Below are 19,059 nucleotides of genomic sequence, written 5' to 3' on the forward strand. Positions count from 1 at the left end.
ATTTAGCAAAGACTTCTGCTCTAGCCTGTTTCGTAGCTTGTTCTTTATCAGTGACATTTGGGGAAATGAACGTTCAACTGCTGCATTGCTGAATGGTAAAGCAAGAAGACACAATGCAACATTTCCGAGATCTTCAAAGTTTTTATCACCTGCAGTCCTCTGATTTGTTGTCTTTTGTATTGTTCCATTCTAGAGTGTGAATTACTCTCCACTGTTGCTCTGCTTTTCCTACATCTCCCTTGAAGAGGTGGAAAAAGGGAAGATCATCAAGCCTTGGCTTACTTGAGGACAGAACATGTTTCGGTGACAGGAATTTGAGAGCCTCTAATTGTTTGATGTTATCTGGAAGTCTCTTCCTAATCTCCTTAGATAACTCCAGAATGTAGTCCCTGCACCTACATTTCATGTCCTGTTCAGCTTGGTCACTTATTCCCTTTGATTCATGCATGGCAAGACGAAACTGCTACCCAAAGTCTACAGCAAAAGATTCTCATCAGAAAGGTTAAACTCCATGATGTCCTGCTTGCTCTGGAATGTCTTCAGCAATCCTGTATGCTCAAGAAGGGACTGGTAAAATGTTACAAGTTCTGTGAGAAGTTTTGCAGGATTGGGTTTGTCAGTTTGAAAGATTTTAGTAAGTCTGTTTAACTCTGACACAATTGGTTGGAGGAATTTCAGGTAGATCAGGTTAATATTGTCGCTGTAAATTTGGTACAGCAATTCCACAGCATAGCTCCTCTCCCTATCTTTTGTCAACTGGAAATGCAATTTAAGCTCCTCATACTGTGAAAGGATACGGTTGACACACTCACTAATAGAGTCACCTAGTGTCTGACAGCTGCAGAATCTTCAGAGGGCTTTCACCTACATTTATGGTTTTGTACAGTTCCGAATATTTTTGGAGATGCTGGGTGACATTTGAAAACCAGCTGTAGGTCTGGGAAACCATGTACTCTACATTTCTGGGCAGGACACTGACAACTTTTGATGCACAGAGCTGAAGAGAATGGCACACATACTTTATGTAGACAATATGAGGATTGCGGTCACGGAATTTCTGTAGCACTGAGTTATGTTGCCCACACATTGTTTTACAGCCATCTGTTGCAAGACCGATGCAATTCAGTATGGACAATTTGTTGTCGTCCAGGAATTTGAACAAAGCATTTGCTATGGTCAGAGAATCACCAGCTACTATATATATCACTCCTGCAAAGGTGCTAATGATTTGTGAGAGCTTCTTGCTGTAATATCAGATGACTATGCATGGTTGTTTTCTGGTCATGACATCAGTGCTCTCATCAACAATAAGAGTGTATGGTCCACTTCCTATATCCTCCAGAAGGTCTTCGTGCACTACTGGTCCTATCACCGAATTAATTAGAGCTGTGCATTTCGTTCTGTGTAAACTGATACCTTTCTTGGAAATGTCTTCCACAATGCTTCCTAAATGATCAAAAGTTTAGGTGCTTGAGTGGCAAGCAACATGAGCAGCCAGCTTCAACTCTGCCTCCTTTACTGCAACATTTGTTCTTAGAAAGGAACTGCCTGTGTTGTTTTATAAAGTTCTGGCATTTGAGAAAGGAGCTGATTTTTTTTATTTATTTTTTTTATGCTTTTCAGTTGCAGCATGAGCTAACAGATCACTGTGGGGAGCTCTGATTTATCATCTGCAATATTTGCAGAATGCTTTTTTATCATCATTTGGAACACTTCGAATCCATTCCATTAATCCGTTTTCTGTCTCCCATTCTTTGCGATATTTCTTTCCGTATTTGCCCCATTTACCTATCATTTTATAAAGCTGCTTGACTGTTCATCCGCAGACCAACCAACACTTCGCACTGTCACTGGCTGCTACCACGGTACCGCTGCCTTTCGCAGATATGGGAGTAACTCACGTAATGCTCATTTAATACTTGACGTGCCGTCAAAAATGCGCCCTTCCACTCCCTCACTTCTCTGCAGCTGTCCTTGGGTTGCCAGGTATTCATTCCGGGGATCTATACCCACAAAGAAACGATCCAATTTTAGTTTTTTCTTTGTTCACAACGAAACATTTTTTTTTGCGGCCGCGGCACAATATGAAAGTAGTCCAAAAAAAAAAAAAAAAAAAAAAAAAAAAAAAAAACGCAACCCGCGGCTCTGTAATTTTTCCCGCGACTGCATTTTAAAAATAGCCCAATTGTGCGGAAAACCGCGACCCTGGCAACACTGCGCGCAGCTCTCGACGGCCCGAGGTATTGACGCGCACCACAGTTGCACTCTTTTCCAGATGAAAACCAGGCTTGTTGCACTCTGCTCTATCCTACTGTATCTCTGGAGCGCATGTCGTCTGGGCTTCTCTCAATATCTCGACGATTACCACATTTTAATTCTACTCAGAATTGTTTAGTTTAAAAAGCTGTGAAGGAAATCAAACATCTCAAACAGCTAGACATCACTGACGAGGTAAAGACAAAAGATCTACTACACTGATCTTACCACAGTAATAATGAACCGTCTATGGTCTTACCTGCTTATGGTATTGCACTGTAAATATAAGGGCAAGTAAATAAAGTGTTTTAAGCCTGTACCTCCCATGGAAAAAATATTGACAATGTTTTCCTCTTGTGTAATGTTCTGTATGAATGATGTTTAATAAATAAACTGGCCTTGTTTGACTTCAAATATTCCTAAAGATTACTTAAATCATTAAGAGCCTAATGAAAGGAAAACAGTATCTGTAATAGAGTAGGTAAAACATTTTCACTAGCACATCCCAACCCAGGAAAGTGGTCTACTCATGGATACAGTAAGAAAATTATTCTAGTCTCATAATCATAGAAATAAGGTATTAATTAAATATTGTTTCATATAGCACCTTAAAGTAAAAAATAAATAAATCTGTCAAATGCAAAATGTTACAGATGCTTAGATGGAAAATAACTAAAATACTTTAGATACCTCAGAGTATCATTTAAATAACATGGTTTAAATCAAAATACCATGTTACTGTCACAGCAAGCTACTGTTTTTTGAAAGGCCATTGTGAGAAACTTCAGCTAGTGAGGTCATGTGAATACTTTAAGTCTAGAGATGCATTGTATCCCATATTTACATTCAAGCTACTCAAGAAAATGCTACTCCCAAACTCATTAAAATCACATGTTTTGGTGCTGTTCTTTAAAAAAAATTCTCATGGGGGACCATGCCCCTGGATCCCCCTACAAAACAAGGGGGCGCTATTTTACTTCATAGGTGATTCATGAAAGGCTAGAAGGCCAAAAACACCCCTCCTATGTGGAAAACAAAATATAATGTACATATTTTTTATTTCTATGCATTCATAGCTTATAGTTGGATAGTAGCCCCTGATGTTTTCAAATCCTAGAGACATTAAGGTTATTTACAAGTGCGGTAAATTCAGCCAACAGAGGGAGCATAGTAAGTTTTTTCAAGTTTTGGGGGCGTTAAACTTCAAACCTTTTTTATCCAGCTTGGACCTGACACAGGGAACAGCAAGTTGTACAATGTCCTTTAAGGAAATATTGTTATGTTCATTTTTCTGTTGTAATAATACAACAAAATGGCTACTTACATGTTGGTTACACCACACTGACTGATTTTGTGGACATTTGAAAACATGTACATCATAGAAGAGTTGTATTCAAGTCAATGTGGATTAAGTTTCTGTGAATAATCATTCTAGATATTATTCTAAATATTATTCACACAGTATTGTTCCTGTGAGGTAGCACGTGCTGCTGTGCATAAGTGTTTTACAGCTTTATAGGGAAAGGGATGAGATTTATGCATATATTTAGTTAGAAAAGAACAAGTTTCACACTGGACCTGTAGGTCTCATCCGGTCACAATGAAACTCACATCAAACACAAACAACAAAGGTTGAACTGAACTCTTTTATTAAAATTCTATTGCTTGTATATTGCAGTCACATCACACATTATAATGACAATTACAAGAGAGCATTTGTCAAAGCAGAGTACGGCACCCAATCAGTGTAGCTACAGCTCACATTACCTCAGGCCTGACTGAAACAGATTATGGCATCCAAATTAAAACAAAATAAAAATGTCCCCTTTACATATTTTTTCCAATAATGAATAAAAGCCTTACCAAAAACAAACAAACAAACCAAAAAACGAGCACACAAAATACAGTGGTCAAAGCTTGACATATTTTTTTTTTTTTACAAAACTGCCTATATGATAAAGCTTATGATTTGAAAAGAAAATGACCCCTGTAAATGAATAGGAATGCATATTAAATAGTATGGATAAAAATCCCAAAATTGAACTGAAAGGATTTAATAAACTCATGTCTAATAAACTCACGCATTCATGTTTGACAGACTTTGGTTTAATTTCATATAATAAATGTAACTGAAATCACAAACACATCATGACATACACATCAACCTACTATCAACAACTTTATTTAACAAGGAACTCTAATGGAAGTGAAAAATAACAATCTATGTTTGATTGAATTCGGACATGTGTGTTTGTATGTATGTGTGTATTAACAGGTCGAATGACACAATCTAACTATACATTACTGGTTTTAATGGATGTTAGTTGCTTTATTTGCTGATTATGTGTTTAACCTACCTATTGCATTTTTGACCAGGTAGAGGTAAATCATAATTTTTAAATACAACATAGTTTTTCATATGGGAACCAGACATTGTGACTTTTTCAAGACTACTAAAATTAACATAAAACATTTTTCTCCGATTTTTAAAAGAAATTATTTAAATTATAAAAATTGTATATCTTTTGCATTCCCGGGTCAATCAATTGTGGCTTTAAACATGATATCATGCAGATATTTTTGCACATTTATGAATTTGATTTTCTTAAAAATATTTTACTTACATTTAGCCTCTTTCCCATACTCTCTCACACACTTTTTTATCTCAAAATGGCACTGCATTTTGTTTAAAAACATTATATACAAGTACAGATATTGTGTAGTTGTGTTATATAGTTGTTTTGATGTTGTTTTGTTGGGAAAAAATTTATTTGGTTGTGTAGACTTTGATAACTGAGTTGTTTTTCAGCAGTAATGAGTAATTAATATGGAAATTAATAGGACAATTACTAGAAATTCTCACTTTAAATATTTATATAAATTTAATGCAATGCTATATTCAAATGAAATTTCATATAAACCCTGAAAAAATATATATATCTTCACATGTATCACACTGGTTTAGCTGTAGTTAATTTATATTTTGAAATGTTAAAGAATTTTTAAAAACATTTCATAAAAAAAAAAAAAAAAAAAAAACCTGACATACATAACATTTATATTTTTTCATTTAAAATGCCAAAAATATAGATATTTTACATGTATGAACAGCTAAGAATTTAACAATGAGCTACAATATGTTTTTTGATTATATATTTGATTATATATTTTATAAGCTTAAAACTTCACCGGGTCAAAACTGACCCGCTAATGCAAAAGGTGTATGCAAAAGGAGTTTTAATGGAACATGTTTCAGTTTTGTGAAGGAGACATTTTATGCTGAATATTCTTCTTTGCTGATATTATATATAGTTGCCTGGTTTCCACCTAGAAATTCGGTGTTAACTTGAAGGTATGTTGAAATGACTAACTGATCTTGAATTTATGTTTACAGACCAATTTTAAGAGATAATTCCATAACTGCCTTAATTTAAGTGCCCTAACAGGGGACACCAAATATTAATTTGACAAGTTTAGTATTTCCATTGAATATTTTTTCAAGAACATGTTGAGTGTATTAAAATGATTGATGAGCATCATATAAATGTACAATTTTAACTCTCTTCACATATGAGGCATCTCTGTGTGTGTGAGTGTTAGAGAGCGAGAGAGAGAGAGAGAGAAAGAGAGAGAGAAAGAGGGAGCTGAAATGGTGTTCCTCACATGAGGAATTTGACCATGAGCCCAGAGATGATGGTGAAGAAGCTGACAGCAGACACATGCGGGTGACCCATAGCTGAGTTACACAAGTCAGTACTGCAGCATGTCTTGTTCATTCTGTACACCTGAGTGGATGAATTGGCTGGGAAATTAAGAGTTTCGGTTAAGTTGCATTTGGCCACTTCGAGACATCCTTTCCTCTTAATATCCACAAGCCCAGCTAGAGTTAGAGATACAAGAAAAACAACAGATTAAAATTTAAAAATTAAAATAAAAAAAAAACCTTAAAGATTAAAAAGGTAAGAAAATGCCTTTTGTTTCTAGAAGGAAGAATGCTGTAAATCAGTCAGTCTTAAACGGCCTCTTCGCATGTAAAATGAGGAACAGTGCTTTGCTCACATGGGCTGTGGGTTTGCTGTCGGGCTCTTTTTAGAGTGCAACAGTCTGGTTCCGGAAGTGAAAATCCAATACATTTTTTCCTTTGGTGAATTGATTTTGTAAGATAAACCATTAAAGACAGACCTACCGTGAGCTCTGAGGTCATTAATCGATGGTATATGCTTCTGTTGAAGCCATCGGTTCACGTTATTACATTTACATTTTTACAAAATCATGTTGAAAAGCAGAGTTCCTGGCAAAGTACTACACCACCCATGATCCATGATAAAGGGATTGCTTATGCCCAGGTAAAACTCCCGGGAGGGGGGGTGCCCAGCCACGGCATCCGCCACCCGACGTTTGTGGGAGGACCTCGGAGCTGGTTGGTTAAATTCATGGCCTACAACTCTTTTATTAAGGATTTTATGAAAACCATATGAAAGAAATGAATGGGAAAAAACTTCTGTTAACAAGCTCTATAACTACTTTTGGACTGGGGAGGAAGTTCTGAAAGTTAAAGTCTGTTTTCATAATTTCATAAAATCGCTTTTAGTTCAAAAGATCATTTCAAAAGATCAAGCTTTCCAGGCCTTAAGTGACTTGCCTGGTTAAATTAAGATAAAATGAAAATAATAACAACAATGAAATGGTGTTAAACAGATTTTGAAATGGATGAACTTACCCGCCGTCCCTACACCACTGTAGCACTGCTGACCAACATCACACGTCTTTTTGGTTGTGATGCACAGACTCCCAAAACCCAGTTTACATTCATAACACTGCAGAGCCTGACCTGAAAAACACAGCACGAGACAGATTCATCACAAAAATGAACTGTTAGTTACATAAATATCAGGAGATTTTAAAATAGTGATTTCCAACCCTGGAGAAATCATGGAAATGAAAATCTTACAGTCAAGGAAAAGTCTTAAAAATTATAGTGTGACTAGTTATGCTCTAAAATATTTAATTAGCTAGACACTGTTCTTTGTGAGTGACATTTTTATAAAATTATTTAAAAAAATACATATTCAGTAATCCTGAATGACAGGAAATGTCATGGAGATTCACTGGTCAAAATGTGGGAACCCTGATGTGTCTGCTTTCATACACTTTTTCCTGTTTGATTCTCTACATGAAATCTTCTGTATGTCCAGTTCTTTCGTTAACCTGAAAAAGTTCTGTCATTATATATAAAGAAATATAACTGAGAATTCCATTAAGTCCCATGAGCTATGAAAGAGCAACAAGTGAGCAATAATATTTTTTCTGGGTTAATATTAATTTTTCACACATCAAATTAGATGCATTATTCAACTCAGTATGGAGGATTTCAAAACTTTGCCCAAGTTCCAATTCTGTCATCATTTACTCATTGCTTTATTTATTTAATGCTTATTTGCCCATTGTTTTGTTTGCCGTGGGACACAAAGGGAGTGTAGAATGTCTGACAAAAAATGAGAAAATCAGCATAAAAATTATCATAAAATGAATCAATGCTTTTTGTGCGCTACATTTCAAGTCTTTGGAAGCCGCACGATGGCACTGAGTGAGGAACAGACCCAAATTTAAGTCTTGATCATTGTCTCCATCGCCATATCCAATCCAGCACTCATTTAAACATTAAGTCTTTTATATTGTTGAAAAGTTGTTAGGTTTAAGGTTAGGGGTCTAAAATATCGATACGATAGTATAAGTTATTTCTAATATATAATATAACATATTGTGGTTAAACACAAAATAATATCCAAAAATGGCAGAGCCTGTGACATAATAATAAAGAAAGTGACGAGAATCCCTAATTAAGAAGAAAGCATTCTGATAGTGCCATTGTCATGGTGTTGGCAAAAAGTCCCTACAGTGACACATCCCTTATGAGACACTACGCTTGCTTTGTTGTAAAAGGTATCCTATCATACTACCCTTACTATTTCTGCCATATCTATATACAGCATAAAGAGGAAGCGAAGTATTATTAGTACTTTCAAACCCAGGCACATGCGCAGACAACACACGAGACATAGCGGCACACAGAAAACCAAATTATACTTGTGCCTTTAGATGTGAGTGTTGAGCAAATACTCATAGTACATAACATGTAAGGCATGAAGAATTGCATGTACACCCAGGCATGTAGGTGACTGGAAACACCAAGAGCAAATTTTAAGGCAGGGCTCTTTCATCGCAAGTAACATGTTACTTAAAAAACACCCTTAATACTGTGTGTTTATTTACACTACCGGTCAAAAGTTTTGAAACACTTACTCATTCTTTATTATAATTTATTTTATTTTTTACATTTTAGAATAATAGTAAAGTCAACAAAAGTATGGAATAACATAAATGGAACTATGGGAATTATGTTGTGACTAAATAAAATCCAAAATAAATCAAAACTGTGTTATATTTTAGCATCTTCAAAGTAGTCACCCTTTGCCTAGAATTTGCAGACATGTACTCTTGACATTTTCTCAACCAGCTCCTTGAGGTGTCACCCTGGGATGCTTTTTAAACAGTATTGAAGGAGTTCCCATCTATGTTGGCACTTATTGGCTGCTTTTCTTTATTATTTGGTCCAAGTCATCAATTTCAAAAACTTTTTTTAATTAAATTTTAGTTTTATAATGAAATAAATTAATATGGTGGCACAATTATATTTTTGTCTACAAAACTAATTTCAAACATTTAAGCATACTCCTTCAGATCAAAAAATTTTTAAGATCATGAGAAACATTTCAGTCAAGTATTTCAAAAGTTTTGACCGGTAGTGTATATTAAAATAGTCATCGGGTATACTGTATTGAGTTATCATGTTTTAAGGTGTGTCCATAAATTCCTTCATAAGAACTGGCTCTTAACTAACAAATAATTTTTGATCAACTTTACTTTGAAAAATAAATAAACAAACAAAACATAATAATCATTTTAACATTTTAGGGCAATTTTTTTTTTTTTTTTTTACAAATTATGAAAACTGAGGTGAAACATTTAGATCTGCCAAAGCCCTCTCACAATATCAACCCACATATGAAAACAATGGCCATATAGAAATGTCATGTTTACTTAAGAATACATTTAAATGTAATTTTCTTTTTGATTAAAAAAAGAAAAATTCAAATGTTCTTACATTTTCTCAATATAGTATCATCCTGTTCGGTGAGGAGAAAATTAGTCCTGCAGATAATCATAGGGATGTAGGGCTTTACTGGTTGTTTAGATCAGTGTTACTATCAGAAATAATTAATAATTATTTCTGTAGTTATTAATCAATATTTAAATTAATTAATTGGATCTAACTCATTAAAGCCTCATATGGGACTCCAGTAAATGTAGTGTGCTACGTTCAGGAGCAAGTTTGGTTATTAGCAATAATTAATAATTATCAAAGATAACTATTAATTATTAAAATCAATAGAACATTGATGAGAATCAATGTTAGCTTTTCTTAATCCTTTAAAAAAACAATTATCAAAGATAATTGTTAATTGTTAACATTGATGAAACATTAATTAAAATTAACACTAGCTTATTGATCATTCAAATTCAATCAAAGATAATTATCAATTATCAAAAATCAATAGAATATTAATAAGGATTAACATTGTCGGGGCACCACCCTGAAATCAGGGACTAATAACCGAATATTAAAACAGTCTCAATATTAGATTGTTTTCTTAGGAAAATCGGCATCCGAAGAATATCGATTTTCGGGAAAATAAAACAATGAATGAAGGTTTGAATCTGAGCACTGACATCCCGTCAGCATGACACAGGTGTATGCAAAACAAACCAAAACACTTCTCTTTGTAATATAAACAAAGTTTATTTATGCAGTAATATCAATTAATAATTAATACAATGCAGTCAATAAACTTCCGACTTACAACTACAAACTAAACAGTGACATGATTAGATATGGAAATAAAAATAATCCTATAACACATAAAGTGTGTGTGTGACTGTGTGTGTGTGTGTGTGTGTGTGTGTGTGTGTGTGTGTGTGTCAGTGTGGTTAGTGAGAGAGAGAGAGAGAGAGAGAGAGATGATTAAGTGACAGCCCGAAAGTTAATTTCGCGATAGCGGGAGAGAAAGCAGCTGTGCTCATCACTCAGAGACGCGGTTTTACGAGCGGGGCTCGTAAAAGTCCTGCGTTATTTGACTCTTTAATGGATGAACTCAGTTTCTGTTTCACCCGCGATGGCGAAATTGCACAATCCAATTTGGTTGGACCACAATACAGCAAAACAAATTTGTGATAATTAATACCCTGAGTATTAATAATGAGCGGACATGGCGATCCTTAAACTGTACAAGCAAAAACCTTGAAACACAAGAATAACACGCTATAATATTCTATCTCTGCCCAGACGTAACCTCTTACTTGAATCGCATGAGGACACAGTAGAATGTGTTTTCCTCCGTCCTTTAACTTTGACCCGGTTCCTTGAGGCTCGTGTGATGACAGGAGGCCGTTTCCTCGCTCTGTCAGCAGGCGGTATGGCTGTTGATTCTCGGCGGGCTGGCGGAGAACTCAGAAATGTCGACTTGATTGAAGATAGAAGAGAAATCTTTAATCTCTTCACTTCTGTAGGCCAACAGATGAAGATGCGAATTGCTCAGCGGTCTCCTTCGGATCTGTTAGAGTGTTCAGTTGAACACAGAGTAATCTCAACTCGTCCAGCGAGATGGAGATTGTATGGCTACAGTTTCAAGTCGGACATTACTTCCTTGTGCCACGAGGTTGCACCTGAGAGCAGCAAAAAGCTACGTCCGTATTCGGTGAACTAAGTCACTGGAAGCGAAATCTTTAAGCATTTCAGAATTATTTCAACTCCTGATGATGTCATGTTCGAGGGACGTTCTGTTGTGTGCCTCATCCAATAGGAGTCGAGAGTTCGATCCTCCAGTGAGCAAGGCTTCATGGATTTGTAGTCTGTTTTGGACTCCCTTTGTTTGATTTTGGCGTGATTTTTATCAGTAATATTTACGACTTGGAAGGTGGGGGCTTGAGTTATGTTTTTATGACTGTTAGGCCTGCCTTTGTCTTCTATCTGAATACATGAGGCCCAACAGGGAAAAGAAGAACAAACTGAGTTGATGCTGTTTGTGATTGAAATGACGGACTGTATAGAACCAAATCTAATCCGGATATTTGCAGGTTCAATTCCACATTATCACTTTTTGACGATACCCTGCACAGATGAGACACGCCCATTTAACACGTCAAGAATAGTGAATGAAAGCAAACTTTTCAGCGCATTTTCTTTGAACGTTTGGTTTTCATAATCGATTTCTTTTTTGTTGGTTAAGATGTGCAAATGCGCTGACAATTTTTCTGTAACAACTGCGGTGATAATTTTTTACATCTGTAGATTTGACCGCACTCTACACAACTAAGCAATTTACATAAATACATTTGATTGAAAAAGACGCGATCGAATGCTCACCTAAACGGTGTGATCCATCTTTAGCAAAACAGTGTAACTAAACTATCGCCAGAAAACATTAAACATGCGCTCCGGTCTGGACAACTGATGACGGCTGAATGCTGTTGCACGCGCCACTGAGCAATGTTAAACTCACTGCTGGTTGTTGAAGCTCATGCCTAAGAAATGCTCTGGTATTTCAGACGGCGAGGCAATTTTATCAAAAATCAGTTGGAGGGCCAGAAAAAGATGATCAGATTTGTTGAGTAGCCCTGTTTTATGAAGTCTACCCCCCCCCCCCAAAAATGTTTTTCTACCAGTATGACTTCAATTTGGGTCAGCAGCCGGTTGCAAGAAACCCCATAAAGGAATATTCTGAGTTCAATACAAGTTAAGCTCAAGCATTTGTGGCATAATGTTGATAACCACAAAAACATTTTCCGACTCGTTCCTCCTTGTCTTAAATAAAAAATAAAATAAAAAAATCTGTGTTCCAGTGAGACACTTATGAAGGAAGTGAATGGGGCCAATTTTTGGAGGGTTTAAAGACAGAAATGTGATGCTTATAATTTTATAAAAGCAATTAATTAAATTTTCTATTAAAACTCGTGTATTATTTAAGCCATTTTAATGGTCATTTTAGGGTCTTTCATCTATGGGTTTATGGTGTTATGTCATCGTGGCAACAAAGTTGTAAATTGTCTATAACTTTACACAGAAAATGTTAGTACGTGATTTTTATTACTCCTAAATCATGTTAACATGCATATTGTTTATGTCTCGTGGCTATATTTTGAATGTTTACGGACAAGCCCCATTTACTTCCATTGGGGTGAACTATCCTGGTTAAACATACTCTGAAACACACATTCACTGGTACACACACGCACACACACATGCACATGACAATCTGCTACACAGACTCATTTTGGTCACACCCTAAGTTAAAGCCTTTTAGGCGTTGAGAATCTAACACACACAAAAATACAGTACATGTCCATCTAGCCATCTAAATAATGACACACCATAGAAATAAAGTTCATTAAAATTACTACAGACTTAGCTCATTAAGTCTGTAGTCCAAAATGCAAGGAGAAAATCTCTACTCAGATCAAATCCAAAATGTAACCTGTTATGTGACAATTACAACCTCACGATAACTGTCTCTGATATAACATGTTTTTGAAACATGGACCAATTAAACTAAACCATTCAAATGGGATTAAAAGCACAGCATGAAACACAGAGTTAAAAGGCCAGTTATCTGTAAAATCATTCACACACCCTCATCTACTAATGTGCGTGTGACACATTGTTTGCTGCGTCGTTCATACAGTGTGTTGCATTACTGGATGTGTATACTGTGGGCAAGCACAACCCTGACTGTTATGTGATTCTTCTGTGAAACTTCTCAGCTCTCACTTCAGTCCTTGTTTAACCAGTTTTCCAGCACTGAATGGAAGAGTTTCATCTGACTGATGGTGTGTGTGTGTTTTGGTGGGAGGGGCTGGGGGCACAAAAGTTGTTTGGCACTGTGCAAAATAATCAGACACCAGCTTATCGAACTTTGCTGCTGAACCAATGTTCAAAGCTGCCTGCTTTAAATTTGCATAATGAAAGGCATGGACGGACAGAAAATGTGTTATTTTTTTTTTTTTTACAGCTACCTCACATGGTTTTCCAGAATGGCTCAAGTCTTTTTTGAGTTTGAGCAACAAGTCATGTTTTCAATGGTGTAAAAATGTCACCTGGTATGTGGTCTCTTATAAAAGGTCTCTTGGCAGTTCCTGTAATGGCCACTCTCGGAGTTGTAATAAAAAGGGCAATTCTATGGACTAGTGTATCAGTGAATTGTTGTTCATTCTGATAGTAGGGTCATTCTTACAATTTGGTGTCTTTGGTTCAATATATTTATGTTAAATAAAATCATCACTATAAGTTTACAAATATGTTAAATGGATACCTGTCACAGACCATGTGGTGGCTAATTTCACACACTGAATGTCCAAATCTGCCTACCTAACCCAATGGACATCTGAAGTCATTTAACTTGACCTGTATGAGTTAAATATAATATTTAAATAATAATAATACAAATCTTTAACATAAAGTTACTTCAAACAATAGCGGCTCGTGACCACAAATATAGGTGCGGCAGATCACAAATGTGCAGACACAATATGTGGTATATGGTGTCCTTATATTATTCCACCACAAATTTAAATCACAGTAAATTTAAAACAGAAAGTTTCAAGAGACAAGGCTTTTTGACATTCAATTTGTCATCATAAAAACATATAATGTCTTATCACCTATGCCTATCTTTTGATTGCCAAACTATTTTCTATGTCTGGCTTGTTGTTTGATGGCCAAGTTGTTTGATGGCCAATTTGTCTTGTATTTGCAATAGAAATGACACACTGCTACACACACATTCATCGATAGCGCTCGCCATGTTTGCCATCTGTCACACTGCTGGTGTGCACAATTACTAAAGTAACCTTTTGTTTGGCACTACGTTTATGGGCAGATTTATTTCTGCCCCAATGGGTCTCAATGAGGGCTCGTTGCAGTACCATATTTGACCACAGATTTCCATTGGAAAACTGAGGGGCGATGTGGAGTTCGGGAAGGCAGCAGACACTCTGCCCCACATGCTTGTGTATCTATATCAAACACTGTGTAACAGAGCTTTCAGCTACTTTATGTCTTAAAAATAGGATAAAATACTTACACTAGGCCTGCTTTCAAATACATCTGTCAGCATTTTAAACACATTTATGGGCAAACCAATTACATTATTGGCAGTTTATAATATGGATCTATGTTTTCAAGTGAATGAATATTTAGGCAGGGCTCTGCCCCATTTGCCCATATAGATCAGCCGCGACTGGTTTCAAAGCTCAAAAGGCACCTAATTGTAGGAATGAGCCAGTTACATAAGGACTCTTGCCACTGATATTTATATGGAAATGACAGTATTGGGATCCTCAGTGAAGTTTACCCTCAGACACAAGGTAACACTACTCTCCCACTGCAACAGCAGCACACAGTGAAACTCCAGCAGATAAGATCAGCACTTCTGCTTTAAATGCAGTCGCTTGAGGCCTGCAGCCTGCATGTGCAGTTTGAAGAGTTATCCATCACACACTGAGATGAGATGTGAGGTGTTTCACATAGTGATGTGTAGAATGATCCTGATACAAATTGTATATAGTCATAAATATGGAATATGTTATTGTAAATCTGAATATATATTTAATTTGTTAAAGATATAATTACAAATTAATAAGAAAAAAAGGTTGTGGTTAGAAGTAATAATTAGAAATAATTATATATCTTTATAATCAGGCATATTAATAGTCTAGATTTCCATAGTTGAATAAAACATGGGCTTTGTAAAATTCAACCTCTATGGTGACAAAAATAAGCCAACTACCCAAATAAAACATTTTAGTTTTTTGCACTACGAATACGCCCTCCGTCTGCTGTTAATCAAACAAACAGATAGTCCCGCCCCCAACTCATGCCATTGGTTGACTCAGTGTTGCTGCATCAGGCAGGAAGGTTAGTTCAAACAAACAGGAATTTTTTGTAGCACTACAGGGACACAGTGTTTACAGTTCTTGACAAAAGTAACCTTCAAATGGCTCACTGTACTTACAGTTGTCTCTGCCTATTAAGCGGGAACAGAAGTATTTTTTTTTTTACCAAAAAAAAAAAAAGTTACAAGTTTTAATTTATTTTAAATGACTGATTAATATCAGCGTTTTGAGAGCGAGAAAGAACAAAAAGTTGTGCCATCGACTGGATTTTATTACACATCGCTCTGAAATGAGAATTTAGTGCATATCCGGCTGTATATCTCTGTTTACAATTTAGTACATTTCAGTTTCATTAGTTGTATTTCATGTAAATTTGGCTTCAGGTTTGATAGTGTTATCATAATGGAAATCAACATTGTTTTTTGTGCCAGATAAACACTGCTCTAATTACACAAAAACAATGTGATTATATAATTATATCTTCTTTCAGCTGCTCACGTTAGGGGTTGCCACAGCGGAACCTCCGTGATCTGCATTTTTGACTTGGCACAGGTTTTACACCGGATGCCCTTCCTGACGCAACCCCCAGTGGCTGAGGGATTCTCACTCACTGATTATATAATTATATAATAATAAAACAAAAACAATTAAATAGCTTCAATAAGCTTACTTTGAAGCTATTTAAGAAGTACTTTAGTTAGTAGTTTCTGCTTATTCTATTCTATTATATTGTTGTATATAATTTTAATTTTATAAGTTTGTAGTTTGGCAAGCTACAGTTATATAAGTAGCTCCCCCAACACTGTTTCTATGCTTTGGTTGCTTTGATGACTCTTCTGATTCCCGATAATTAAACAAACTGCTCTCCCTGTGACAACCACTTGGATATTACAGGTTTCATTTTAACAGCTGTTTCATGAGCCACGACTCTGATAAACACTAATGAACAGAAAAGTTTTATCCAGAAAATATTCCATTGCTTGAAATAATTTAAAGAGGCCAACTGTAAGTTTACAGTGTCCTCGTTAAACATCTGCAACAGGGACTGAACACATATCTAAAGTGAACATCTCATTTTTTTATTCTGGCAATAATATATATGAACGTGCTTTGAAACCAAAATGTCACAAAGAACTACATTTAAATGTGGAACTTGTAGTTTGCAGTATGTGGTCTACATGTAATGTTTTACCTTTTGTTCATGCTCTATTGTATTTTTGCATAGTTGTTTTAGTAGGTTAAAGGTATAAAACCTGTTGCAACAGTCTCACAGTGTTTGTTCTGTTGAAGCTTTGTTTTGTTTTTTTGTTTTTTTGTTTTTGCAAATGACCAAAGTGACTTGAACAAATGTGACTATGATATGGGTGTCAGTGTGTGCTGTTGGGTGCGTGTGATAAGCTGCAGTTAGACAACCACCTTCTGTATTACCAAACACACTTTAGCCATGAAAATCAATGACAGAACATAATGAGGGGGCACAAAAATAAAATAAAACAAAACAGGTAATAAGGTTCCATTCGTTAACATTAGATAATGCATTAGGTATCATTAACTAACAATGAACAATATAGTTTTTTACAGCATTTTTTAATCTTTGTAAAGGTTAGTTAATAAAAATACAATTATAATTATAATACAATTAAACATATACTACTTTTGAAAATGTATAACCACATGTTGATATTAACATTAAACTAGATTAAAAAAAAAATGCTGTAAAATTATTGTTCATTGTTAGATATTAACTAATGTTATTAACAAATACAATCTTATTGAAAGTTATTACCAAAATATGTTAACAAATGGAACCTTATTGTAAAGTGTTACCTCAAAACAAAACATGGGATTACATGGATGGAAGAGTTTTTAAAGCCATAAACACTATTCTCTGTCAAACACAAAGGAACACCCAGTTAATTGTCTCTTCGCTCCACAGACAGATTCTACATCAGTGGGCAAGTTCAGTCAAGAGTGCTGTTGTCATATGGGTGGGTCACTCTGCCTCAGGCTATCCTGTCTTCCTCACAACCAGTGGATCAAACCGAAAAGAATGCAGTCTTCCCATATGCCATGTGTAAAATGATAATCATAATTTCAGTCATCATAATTCAAAATGTTCCATTTCAACACATTCCATAAACACATCGCATGATGGAAAAAAGTTACACAAATACAGACTATCCCTTGTTGGATGTTGACTCAATTTTGGGGGATTGAGTCACAAACCACAGGCTCCTAAATGAAATATGTTCACGAGTGTGGGAATAGAACAGCCCATTTCATCCCACAAACAAACGAAACAAACGGGAAATAACCAAATAATAACAGGATCATATAATTTATATTCCATTTGATTCTATAATTAAAATAAAGATAAACACTCAGTGATTTCACACAAATTCAACACGTAAAACTCTGCCTTACCCACTGCGAAAGACAGGGCGACTGCAAACAAGCCGAAAATGATTCTGTTCATGTTTCTTTCGTGAATGTTCTTCAGGTAGAAGACCTTTAAGCTCCAGTCAGACTGATGTGAACGGCGGCGATCCACTAGATTTATACGTCCACACCCACAGCACCGCCCGTTATATACATTACACCGCCGAACGAGGAGTAGAGTTAATCCTTTGCAATGAACTGATGATGCACATACCACGCAAAAACAAGCATTGCGAACGTCTTCCAAACATTCAGTTTTGCTTGTGGTAATTTGAAAATGTCTGGTTTTCATAATGTGAGTTAGTTCTTTTCATTTCATTTGTATTACTGTTTACAAGATTGAAGGACAGTTTAACACCACCAACTCTAGAAGCATGTGGCAGGGAATTAACATCATCACGGACTTTAAAGGAAATAAAAACTCCGCCATGAACACCAGTGCCTCTCTCCCGGATGAGCTAAATACTTTTTATGCTCGTTTTGAGGGAAATAACACCGCCCTCGCGGAGAGAGTTCTCGCGGCCGAAGCTACAGAGGTTAGTTCACTCTCCGTCTCTGTAGCGGATGTAACCCGATCCTTCCGACGGGTGAATATCCGCAAAGCCGCGGGCCCAGACGGCATTCCGGGCCGCGTCATCAGAGCGTGAGACATAATCCGCCCCTGCCCTGGTAATATTCTAAAGTTGCTTTGTAATGTTCCAGGTATGAGCCATGCTGTCAAATATGTATGAATATGTTGAGTTATTTAAACGCTATTATTGTGGGAATGCTAAAATTGTTCCTGCATTTACAATTATATTATTTTAGCACAGCACTTAAAACAGCTTTAAATGTTCATGTTCAAACATCAAAACTACAGTATTTTGCACTAAGAAAGTTTTCACTTAATAAGCTATTGCAGAAAAAAACACACAAAAAAACCAAACAAAAAAACAATAACATTTTAAGGACATTTCATTAACATTATTTTAAGAATGTTTGTCCCTAAAATGTACACAACCTTTACATAAAGTTAGCCAAACATTTTGTCAGAGTTACTCAAAAGTGTTGTCAAAAGATTGTCTTCATTAATCCAAAACTTGGCAGCCCTAGAAACACTTAGCTAAAATCTATATTTTTATGTTGCTTCTTGAGACTACTGTTTATTGGCCTATATACTCACACACTTTCATTACAATTAGGTGTCCCATTAATATAAATAAGGATTATAGACATATAATTGTCTTATATTCTTGTGACACAGGCTGTAGCTGTATTTCATGTCAAAAGTTCACATGCAAGATAGAGCAGATCTCTCTATTTTTAATGATCACATTGAAATTTGACTATTTATAGGTGTTATGTTGGACAGTTTTA

At 35.8% G+C, this 19,059-nt stretch overlaps 1 protein-coding gene across 1 annotated transcript; it reads right to left on the reverse strand.

Annotated features, from left to right (window-relative positions):
- Positions 1 to 3,888: 3,888 nt before the first annotated feature.
- LOC127425150 (prostate stem cell antigen-like) lies at positions 3,889 to 17,850 on the reverse strand. The gene is made up of 3 exons (XM_051670846.1): positions 17,689 to 17,850; positions 6,977 to 7,087; positions 3,889 to 6,136 (listed from the first exon to the last, which is right to left on the reverse strand). Exons 1-3 carry the CDS (start codon positions 17,738 to 17,740, stop codon positions 5,916 to 5,918), a joined length of 384 nt encoding a protein of 127 aa, XP_051526806.1. The 5' UTR covers positions 17,741 to 17,850; the 3' UTR covers positions 3,889 to 5,915.
- Positions 17,851 to 19,059: the final 1,209 nt, after the last annotated feature.

The sequence above is a fragment of the Myxocyprinus asiaticus genome, chromosome 34, assembly GCF_019703515.2.
Source record: "Myxocyprinus asiaticus isolate MX2 ecotype Aquarium Trade chromosome 34, UBuf_Myxa_2, whole genome shotgun sequence".
NCBI lineage: Eukaryota > Metazoa > Chordata > Actinopteri > Cypriniformes > Catostomidae > Myxocyprinus > Myxocyprinus asiaticus.